General features: G+C 34.4%; 1 protein-coding gene across 1 annotated transcript in view; it reads left to right on the forward strand.

The window, feature by feature from the left end:
• Nucleotides 1–12,194, forward strand: part of LOC110106031 (GDT1-like protein 1, chloroplastic) — a 51,898-nt gene that overhangs the window by 24,027 nt on the left and 15,677 nt on the right. The window contains exons 4-5 of the mRNA XM_028696710.1: nucleotides 5,235–5,288; nucleotides 10,681–10,742. Coding sequence (XP_028552543.1) covers nucleotides 5,235–5,288; nucleotides 10,681–10,742 — 116 coding nt within the window. The remainder of the gene's footprint in view (nucleotides 1–5,234; nucleotides 5,289–10,680; nucleotides 10,743–12,194) is intronic.

Consider the following 12,194-nt stretch of genomic DNA (forward strand, 5'->3'; position numbering starts at 1 on the left):
TTTCCGGTCCGCCCCAAACAACGAAAACAGGCTCCCAGAGTTTTAGGGATCGAGGCATTATATCTTTGCGAGGAGGAATGCCGGCGGGATTAACACGTTGACCGAGGCAAAAGAGAGGTTCTCTTTTATTTAATTATAATTAATAAAAAACTAATTATTATTATTAATTATAATTAAATTAACTAATTAGAATTAATTAAAATTAATCATAAATAGTAATTAATTATAATTATTTATAATTAATTAATAATTAAGTATGAATAATCATAAGTAATTATTAATTAAGATTAAAAATATAATGAAATATAATTAATTAAATTAATCATAATTAGTAATTAATTATAATTATTTATAATTAATTAACAATAATTAACTATGAATAATCATAGATAATTACTTAATTAAGATTAGAAGTAATTAAATATAATCAATTAAATTTAATCAAAATCACTAATTAATTATAATTATTGGTAATTAATAATACTTAATTATAAATAATCATAATTAATCAAACATGATTAATTAAGACTAATGAAAGATTAGAGCCAAATTTTGAGAGGATTTAGCATACATCCTCTACTTCCTCTCGGTTTTCACAGGATGAAGCCGAGGAAGCGCGCCTAAGGGAGGAAGTTACCTTCTCAGCTAACGAGCTCTGTAGTTACTTCCGATCAAAATGCGACAACTACCGAACCGACAGGAAGAGAATGTCAGATGAGGAGGTAGAGTCGGGCCAAGGCAGTGGAATCGGAGGCCACTCTCGGTGCTGGCGACGGGTAAGGAGGAGAGGGTGTTGTCTCGGTCGAGTTCAGAAGGATGAGGCTCGACCTCTTGCGGCTAGGGGTTCGGCCAGATGAGAACTGAGACAGGAGGAGTCCGGCGGGATAGGTAGATCGGGAGCAGCTCGTGGATTCCGACTTCTATTGGTTATAGATGGAGCCTCTCTCTCTCACTCTCTCTCTCTGTGAACCGAAAGGAGGATCGGGATGGAGACAAGGGTCGTGGGAGAGAGCTCGGTCGAAAGCAGAGGAGGGATTTCGGAGCAGTAACGAGGAAGAGAGGAGGGGACGGAAGTTCGGTCGTGTGGAAGCAGCAGCCGAATGATCCCCTTTGAGTCGGTATTTAACGACGCGAGAAGGAGCGAAATCGAGGCCGTCGTCGTAGGTTTTACGCAGGAATTCCGGGAAGTGATGCAAACGGCGCCGATTCGGCAGGATTCATTGCGGGATTTCTGCAGTATTTGCGTAGGTATGGATTTGAGCGTGTATTTTCATTTCTTCCTTTTTTTTTGTTTTGATTTCATAATGAGGTCAACAGCAGAATGTGGGACGGGGCGTGCACGGTTGTAGGATGATTGTGGATTGAGTGGTCGGGCAAGGGATCATGCCATTGGAGTAGAAGTTGGAACAGAGGGGATTTGCTGATGACGGAGGGTTGATTGTGGATATGGTTGCATTCACGTAAAGCATTGGCGAGGGGCCGCTGGTTGGGCGGGGATCGCATCATCAGAGTGGAAGTTGGAGCGGTAGAAGAGTTGGGGGTGGAATCTTGCTGAAGCTGGGCCGATTGTGTGGAGAGGAGCAAAGGCACCAGTATAATTTCCGCCGTTCTTCGTATTCTCTCCAAGGAACGACCAATATTATCCCATAAATCATTTATTTGATCAAGTGATGTAATCACTTGAACTGCTCGAAAGGATTGATGACTTCAATCATTATCGACAACCCACCTTCTTCGATGTCGACAACCAATCTTCTTCAGCTTCAATCGTCGTCAACAAACCATCTTCTTCTACACTCCGTCATTTTTCACAAGCCCCAGGCTCTGATACCTACTGATGTAGTGGATCAGCAGAATAAATGGATATGTTAGAAGAAATACCAAATAGGAAACCAAATACCAAGTTTTTAAAGCTTCAAAATAGATATAATATTCATCATCTCCTTTTCCCCTTACAATGCCTATATATAATAAGCTAAGAAGTTTCTAAAAACTAAGAAGGTAAGCTATTCCTAAGGGAAGCTAGTCCTAAGAGTTTATTTAGCTAATGATGTACCGCATCAACTTTGCTGCTATAAATGAGGTATTCTGGTAGATTATGATCATATCGAGAACATGAAGTTAAAAGATTTAAAATTTGGTCGCTACTTTATTTTGAGTATACATTGCTGCAGGAAAAATGCAATTCCTATTTACTTAATACAAGGTTCCAAATGTTTGTTAGCCGCTTATGACAACAGATTATAAGTGCCTTCACTCAAAAAAAGATGAGCACTCCAATTAGATGTAGTAATTTTTTCTGGATCATAGTTGGCTCCAAATAGTTGGGCTAAGGCTAATGATGGTGACAAGATTGAATAGTGGTTCATTATGTTTTCTTTCTAGTTTAAATCATTAAAACAGAGATGCATCTATGATGCTATCATGACTAGCATCAACTGATCTTTTTGTATTGCTTTTGGGGCTTCACATTTCATAAATTTAATTTTTGGTTGGCTTAGCTACATGTTAAGACACATGAGAATTTTGGATTTAATGGCACATTAGAATTTTGAAAATATGGCTTTAGGAATACCAAGTGGCTTTTCCTTATCCATAGTCTTATGCTTTTTGAGTTAAACAAAAAGGTTTGGCTATCGGTTTATTCGGCCCTCCCCGGTTGGTTCTTCAAACCCTAACAAGTTTTTTTAGAGCTGATGGTTCAACTTGAATTTAGTTCTTCATGCGATTTATAATATAGGTCTTGTCCTCTTCTACTAGGTTTTAGTAAAGTTCAATAGCTGGTGACTACCATGACTGATCGATGTGGTTTAGTGGACTCTTGGTGTTGTGAAACGATGGGAGTTACTTAAGAAATTAAAGAGAGCAATTTAACAAAGTATTCCCAAAATAAAGTTATTACTTATAACACGGAATGATCCTCGGATTTCTTAGTCTTTAACTTGCTTAGGCAAAGAAGAGCGAAGTTGATTAACCAAACAATTCAAGAAAATGCAAAGAGTAATTGTAAAGCTACGACGGTAAACAAGAATCCATGATTTAATAAGGGGAGCTTTCACCTTTGGAGCCCATACGCTCAAATAGTCTAGGCTTTAGTGGAAGAAGAGTCTCCACATTAGAATCGAGGTCACTCCGAGGAAGAAGGAACCTAGGATCGTCGTTCTTGGAAAGGTGGCCGGAGTGGTGGAGGATGATGGTCGTCCAATGATGATCCAACGTCCCTTTGACCTTTGCTCGTCGATCACGTCAACTAAGGTGTATTGGATACGGTCGATGTATTCTTCAACGGTGTCGTCGAAATCAAAGCCCACGTCAAAGAATGGTGATTGGAGGATGTCGACTTGATCTCGATCGTCATGCACAAATCCAAAGTTCCATTCGGGTTCCGCCATACATGATGAATTGAGAGGGGGGTGGGGGTGGGGAAGGAGGGGCGGCTAGGAGAGGTGGAGAGGAGGCTAGGGTTTTGTTAGAAGTTAGGTTAGGATGGGGTGATGAGGTTTAATCAAAATTCTGAAATTAAGAACAAATTTGAATAAATTGGGAGGGATAACTTTTGAAGTTTGAATCCAAATTGAATGCAATTAAGGCATTAATGGAGGCTTAATGGGGTGGAGCCAAAGAGGGACTGGTGGTATGGAGAGAGATGGGTGAGGGTTTCAAAATTGAAATTAATTTCAGTTTTAATGAGATTGGGGGGAATAATATTTGAAATCAAATTTTGGATTTCAAATAAGGGGGAGGAGCATTGAATGAGCATTCAATGGGAAACCCCATTAAGGGGTCGGCGCCATCAAGGAGGTGGGAGGGGATTGGGGAGGAGGAGAGGAGGTTTCCAAATAGGTAAGAATGACTAGGAAAGAAAAATAATTAAATCCAATTTGATTTGATTTAAAATTGGATTCATCATTAAAACTTTCCTAATTTGGAATTCCCAATTTGGAAAGAATTTGAAATTTGAAATTTGAATTTCAATATGGGGGCTATGGGGGAGAAGGGCCGGTGAGTGGGAAGGTGGCTGACGGGTGGGAAAGTGGCCGACGGTTGTGAGCCCAAGGGGGCCGGCGGCAAGGGGGGGAGGGGCTCGGGTTCTTCCAAGGAATTCGGTGGGGAAGGATTTCTTGATGGAGAGGATCAAAGGAGGAGGTGTATGTGAAAATAAAACCACTAACCTCAACACCACATCCACTAGAACTCACAAAGAGATCTAAAGCTTTCTCCTCATGAACTCACAAAGAGATCTAGAGGAGTTTTGGAACTTACAAAGAGATCACCAAGATAATTTTTCATTCATCCAATCATCCCCTCATACATAAGAAGATAGCCATATATATAGGCCTCAAAATGACAAATAAAACAAAAGACTAGAATACCCCTTGGGCTACAAAAGCGACCAACTACCCATAAGGGCAAAAACGGAAAAACTGAAATAAAATGATTAATACATAAAATGCTAATACAGAACATGCATCAAAAGTAAAGACTCGCCATCATAGCCATCGATCTCCTGTGTAGCCTCTGATAAACGCGTCGAAACCTCTTGTCGATGTCCCCATCACTTGGTGCTTCCTATTTGATAGTGTTAAAAAGGGCTTCCATTGCATGAGTGATGGCTGATGTAAAAAGCTTTCAATTAAGAGGGGTATTGTTAAGGCATAAGAGAGTCTTGGGCTCAGTCCCACATTGAATGGTTTTAAAATTTAGGTAAAATGTCAAGTGGTTGGGCCTTACCAATAGACTTAAGCTTTTGGGTTTAAAAAGGACTTATTAGTTTATTTTGCCTAACTTTAGCTCCCATTTGGTTTCTCACTCCCTAACAGTTCCGCCTTGATTCCTCACTTCTTAACACTAAATGCACCTATTTGATAAATGGCTAAGTAACACTTCCACCCATGTAGTTTTCTTCATATGAGATAAAAGGGGAAAATGAGGAATTAAGCCCATTGTATAAATTACATTTTTGCACTCTTAAATTTTCTATACTTAGGACATCAAATTGAAATCATGAGAAAATTTCTAGTAATTATGGCATTAATACATTAGTTTTTTTTTCAAATGTCATAAAAATGTCAACAAAGATGAATTGAATTAATATGATATTTTATGTGGTATGAATTTCATTCTTTGGTTTCTTTTTGGTAGTGTTCATCGTTAAGCTTACATATGGCGCCTATAATTGCAACGTTAATTTTACTAGAGATCAAATAGATGACACTTTTAATTCTTCTTTGCAGGCATTCTTGCTGATCTTTTTCTCTGAGCTAGGTGACAAAACCTTTTTTATTGCTGTAAGAATACACTTTATTGTTGTCTTACTTTCAAGAATTTGGCAAAATTTATCATTGACGAGTTGTGGCAAAATAACATAATCTTTTTGCTAAGAGTTGCACCTTCTTAGCCCTATGCACTTTGTGAATACAGCAAATGAAAACTTGTGTTCTTGCGTCTGCTTTGCATTTCTTTTTCTTGGTGGTGATTATTAACGAAAGTGCAAAATATGTTATGAACTAAGCGCCATTGTAATTGCTAAGTTGCAAATTAAAAACAGTATAAATGAAGGAAAAACAGAGGTTTTCAGCAATATTAAAAAGATACAAGTGCAAAAAATATGCAGGAAATGCTCATAATTCTGTGTTTTTTCCCCATAAACTTTAACTAGGTCATCTAAACAATACAAATAGTGACATGCTATTCCATATCCTAGAATGTCGTTGGATCTGACAAGTAGGATAGAAAAATAACTAGATATTCAAAAGAAGGGTAAATTTTATGAAATTTTCACTAAAAAAGGTGGTGGAATCTCATCCGTGACATGAGAGAAGCAAAGTCTGAGCCATCAATTCGACGTAATAATTGATGCTAACTCTTAAATGGAGTTTTGAGTTTTGCTTGTTACAAAATCCTCACAATTCCAAAAGGTAGGAATCAAAGAGCAAGAAATGTACGCAAATGAGAATCAACAAATTTAAAAGAAAGAGTAAAATACAAGTTCAGATAGATGGTCTTACCTAGGGGTGTAAATGAGTCGAGTTGAGTATTTTCCTTATTAAGTCAGGCTCGTTTAACCTTTAATTAACTCGAACTCGAGCTCGACTCGTTCAGAAAATATTAAGCTCAAGCTTGGCTCGAAAGCTCGAGTTCATTTGGAAAGCTCGGGCTCGACTCGTTTGATTGGCCCGATTCTTTAATTGTAAAACAAAATTTTTATTTTTTTAGGATTTTTATTTCTAACACTTAAGCCAAATTTGTTTTCAATTATGATAAATAACTTAACTAGTCATAAAATGTACACAACTTTTAACTTTTAATTTCTTAAAAAAAAAATTAAGTTATAGAAGAAATCAATATATAGTGAGCAATCATCTTTCTTTAAAAAAATTTTCTTAAAATTTTGATCAATATCAAGTGCAAATTTTATGCAGTTAAGTACAATAAAAATTGATCATTATCAAAATAGAGCCTTTATATCATTGTTAAACCAAATTGTATATCATTACATCATTACAATAAAGTAATTGGAATTATACAACACATTAAGAAGTTTCATGATAGAGCAAAAATAAAAACTCAACAAAAGATAGAACTATTCTTTTATTGTTGTTTTGATATTCCATATTCTTCCGACTATTCCATCTTTAGTACCAATTAATATGATGCAAATATGAAAATTAAGATGAAAGATAAAAAATAAATATTCTCAATATATTGCAATACAGTAAAAAGAGAAAAAGTTAAACTCATTTTTTGCTATCATGAAGCAACAAAATTTTTGCTACATCTACATGTAAGAGAAAATATGCTATAGGATAAAATCGGCAAAGATAAATCTGTAACAGCCAATGTTAGCATTAAATATGTTCCAATTATTTACCTGTACTAGTGTACTACTCTTGTATAAGAAGGCTAGAAAATCTAACATTATCAACAAAAATATGTTAACTGAAAACAACTGACTAGAACTACAGGTCAATTAATAAATAGAAGAATTTAGAAAATAAAATTTATCATAAAAAGAAAAGGGAATATGTTATAACATCGAAGTGGTCAAAGCATTTATTAGAAAATCATAGTTTCAAGGAAAATAACAAATTTACCTTTTAACGACTCAGATTGTAGGCAAAGAAATCTCCACCTCTTCATCTTCTTCCTACAAAATAAAGATCAATTTCAAATTAATATGTTGATGTTTGATATTCAAATATATGAGTTCAATGAAAAAATGTATTATTGGTTATGATATATTTACCTTGATTCTTCCCTTCAACCTATAATGACATCGAACCCAATTAGATCTGCAAATGAGTGCTTGAACTATTTCAACACCAAGCTTGGAGCGATATGTGTCAACAACTCTTTCACCTGTATTGAATGTCGACTCTAGAGTGGCTGTACTGATCGGAATGGATAATATGTCAAATGCTATTTTTGATAATATACGACATTTTGCTTGGTTGCTTTTCCACCAAGATATGACATCCAATAGTTGACTTTTATTTTCTATTCTAAACCATCTTCTGGATATTTGGCTAGATCTGATTTTACTAGCTTGTACTTATTTTTGCTATAACGTAAGAGGTGAACTCATGCCATTCACTATACTTCTTAAACTCCTTGCCTGAACTTATACTGCTTGTGCCTTTTGAGCTATTCCTTGTGACCCCTTTGGAAGCTTCAACATTTGAATCAGACTGCACTGCATACTCTTCATATAATTCGTATAATAAACTTCGTACAAGTGAAATATTTCTAAAGCTTTTTTCATCAAAATATATCATCAGGTAAGCTAATTCTATAACAACAAATTTCATCTGTGGATCCATTACAGCACCCAAGGCCATCAAAATGTTGCATTCTCCCCAATATTTATCAAATTTTGCTTTTATTTTCTTTTGTCATTAAAGTCAGTTGCCGAAAGTCAAAATAGCCATTGATTCTAATTAGTTATGACTGGCGAGTTCTTTGAACTTCACTTGCTCAAGTAAAAAGCTCATCTCTTATATGCTTATAAGGAATAATCAAATTCATGGACTTAGCCATCCTAATGGGATCATGAAAATTTAGAATGACTATTTGAATGAAAATTTTTGCCAAAAAAAAAAAAAAAAAAAAACTCCTGCTATAGAATGATTTTGAAAAGGAATCAACACAAATATGGAACATTTAAACTAAACATGCGTATGGATTGGTTTCTAAGGAATCAGAACACGTGGATTGTTCTCAAATGGAATCAAATCTGATCAAGAAGAAATAGAAATGTTTGAAAAAGAAATCAATTGTGGACAAGGATCGATTTGGATGTATTCATTCTTGAATGCAAAATAACCGTTTGCATTTTTAATCATCCCTCCTTATTTAAATCAACATTATTTTGAACATTTTTTTCAAGAAAATTTTACACTAAAAGCTGGGTGTAAGAACGCATCAATTTATACAATAATATTAAAACAGTTTCCTTTGAAAAATGCCTTCATATCATTCATAGAACTAGTGGTGGCCTTATGTTTTGGAAAACTAAGATTGATAAGATCGTTGGAGGTTTTAGGAAAATTATCTTTTTCATTCAAGTTTAATCTACATATGTAATTTGTTTATATTCCGTTTTTCTAAAACAAGTTTTTTGGGTTCTAGTTTTTTATGCTTCTCTAGTAAATTCACTTCTCTTCTAAGAATTATTTTCTAACTGAAGTTCTATTGTATTATTGATAATTTATTCATTTCTTAAATTTGTCCTTGATGTAGCGTTTATCTTGAACCTAGTAAAAAGGTTATTGTTTTTTTCTTGGTGGAGTTTTGAGGGTTTATATGAAACCCCTCAAATATAATGAAATTGAATTTTTAAAAGTTGAAGTGTCTTATTGGTAACTATTGGAATTTTATTAAAAACACTAAAGTTAAGCATGCTGCTATGAGAATACTCTTGGGATGAGTGATCCCTTAGGAAGTTACATCATGGGGTTATTATGCTAAAGCAGTCAATATCTTGATGGCTGAGAACTTGGACTATTATTAATGATTTCAAAAGGGAAAATGACTAAAATGATCCTTTAACTCTTTATGAAGGACTAAAATGGTCCCTAACTATATTAAAGGACCATTTTGGTCCTTCAAGTCCTTAAAATAGTCTCATGGTAGGACTATTTTGATTCCTTTTTTAAGGAGTTGAATGACCAAATTTGTTCTTTAATATATGGGTCATTTTGATTTTTCATAAAGAGTTAAGAGATCATTTTGATCTTTTTTCTTAGTATCAAATTAATGTACTAGCCAAAAAATGGGAACTAAGTGTCATATATGATAAAATGCTACACCATGAAAGCCAACTTTTGAATTCCTTTTGGGCAGTGCTATATGTAGAGAGTCATATCTTGATCCTATAGGGGAAATCTATAGAATCTAATATTTATGGTGGATGGTTCTTGTTTATATGTATGGATATTGACAATGATGTTAGTTACTTGAGCATGGGAGATTAAAAAACCCTATAAGTGTAATGAAATTGAGCTTTTGAACATCGATATGCTTTTTGGTATAATGTTTGAAATTCATTTTGAAATTCCAAAGTGTGCTTATGCAAAAGCATTTCTATGTTGGGTGCTCGAGGAAGTTAAACCAAGGGGACAAAATCATGAGGCTATTAGGCAAAAAAAGACAATAACTCGATGATTGAGAGTTTAAGTTATATGTAACTTATTAATTCACTGAGAAACACCGAGGCGAAGCTTGGAAATTGGATATTGGCTTTGTTTGAGTCTGTATCACTATTAGTGTTTAGAGTTCTTTGGATTGCCTTATTTCTACTTTCTTTTAGATTAGTTGAATATCCTTTATTCATCAGTATTCAAGGTTTTCTAAATCCTCTTCTAAGTCTCTAGGTGAATTGGATTTAGGTTGCTACACATTTATTATTTTGATTTGATTGTGAAAACCTAATTTAGCCCCCTTTGGGCTGCTCTAGGGCCATACGATTGTATTGATCCATCGAAAAATGAAAAGGATTTGGGATTAAAAAGATGATGTCGCCTCGTGTGTCATGGTTCTGTATTGCCTTTGGCTATATGCATTGAGCTCAGCGCCTCATAGCATCCATTATATTTATTGAACTTCCAATTCACAATCAATATCTATAATTGCTTGTAGAAGCATTAAGCAGGTGTGATTCTATAGTTTGCGCAGAAATTCCTGATATTGGAAATTTGACAAAGCTAAATGCTTCTGATGTAGAACAATAGTAGGTTATCCATAATTTCTATCTTTTTATTTAAAAAAGGATGGAATTATATTGATTCTGTGGTAATTTCTATTGAAGAACCTATGATAATGTCATGCCACCTTTATAGAATTGAAATGCAGAATTAGTGCGTTGACAATTGCGATTCATTTAATTTCAGCAGTCTTATTCTCTGAAGCGAAAGGTGCAATTAATTTCTGTAAATTAGACAACTTATGAACTGTCCCAAACTGTTCATTAACGAAAGATATCGGCAATGAACTTGATTTTTAGATACAATATTGTCATTACTGATTCTTAAATGATTCACTATTTTATACGCCCGCATATGAAATCGTGCATTCATTTTCTAATGTAAAGTATCATATATTTTCAGTTAAACTTTTGCCGATATAATTTGTCTTCAGCAAAAGTGTTCAGTAGAACAAAACTCAAATGCTTATGTTCTCCAGGCACTTTTAGCTGCTCGGAATTCCGGTGCTGTTGTTTTTGCTGGTACATTTGGAGCACTTGCGTAAGTACCTAAATGCATAACAATTTTGATATTCTCTTCTATAACTATCTTATGTGAATGCTACTGAACTTTGTTGAAACTTTGGTTTATGTGCTTTACAAACATTATGAAAATACATTGAGGTTTCCCTATTTTGAAATGCCTGGTATATGAAGTCTTAGGCTTCATTTGGGACAGTTTTTTTATTGCTTCTTAAAGCTGCTTTAACTTTTGTATTAAAAAACTGCTTTAAGAAGCAGGAGGAAAACCGTCCCAAATGAAACCTTAGTTTATACTTTTAAGCATCTCAATTGTTGCGCCTCTATGTCTCAAGAAACCAATTAGCAAATAAGTATCATCGTGATCAATGTGAAGTCTAATTTTATTAACCATCTTTGATAAGATTTGATCTTAATTTTTGTAAGGTTTACTACCAATTTAAAATTCATATATATATATATATATATATTAAGTATGATTTTCTTATGGTGGTTACATAACTCATTTCACATTTGATTTTTGAATATGGTGGCTCACCTAACTTAATATTAATTTATTTATAGTTGATTTTCAATATGATGGCCACCAAACTAAAGGTTTATTAAATTCAAGCTTCTTCCTACCATGTCTAAGCATTATACAGAGGAATGGTTGAACTATCCCAAAATAAGAGACGATAAAGAAAGGAGAAGGATGTCATCCAAAAAAGAAAATAATTTTTTTCAGATGCTTACAAGATGTGTCCTTCAATTTCTTCAAGAACGAAGAAATGCTACTATTTTTTATTTTGGCAAGAGGGAAGCTCTTGTTAATAGTAGATAATAGTTCTCATTTAGGCTCCAACAATAAAAAGGAGAAGTAACTAAAGCAACAATATCTTTTCCGCATTTAGCCCTCATCTTTGTAGCTTGTTATTCATTCTTTATTTGTTAGACAACGTGGCATTTTTATCCATATTTCCTACTTTATATGAAGCATAATCCTTTATATATTATTTTTAAATGCTTAGCAGATTATTTGATCTTTATGTGGATGTGAATGTAGGCTTACATAAGCCAAACTATACAAATATTTTTGGCATTTGGAGAACCAAAAAAGATTTGGTTAGAAAATATTAGAAATGACCTTTCTTTATTAGATTCAAATGAGAATTTGACTCTTAATAGGACACAATGGAGAAAATAATTCATGTAGCGGACCCCACGTAGTGGGATAAAGGCTTGATGTTGTTGTTGTTGTTGTGGAGAACCAAGATGTGTGATGTCCTTCTTTATTACAGACTTGTAAAAGCACTCATGAAGTATAACAAGATGCCTTTAATCGTGAGTAAATAAGGCAAGCTTGAGTTGGAGGTTCTCTCAACGATTTAACTAGGTTTGGCGGATGAGATTTTAACAGAAGTCTTGGAGGAGATAATTGCATAAGCTTTATGACTTAAATTAGAGTCTTTGTATATGATTAAAAGCCTATTCA

Source organism: Dendrobium catenatum, unplaced genomic scaffold (assembly GCF_001605985.2).
Source record: "Dendrobium catenatum unplaced genomic scaffold, ASM160598v2 fragScaff_scaffold_821, whole genome shotgun sequence".
In the NCBI taxonomy this organism is placed as follows: Eukaryota; Viridiplantae; Streptophyta; class Magnoliopsida; order Asparagales; family Orchidaceae; genus Dendrobium; species Dendrobium catenatum.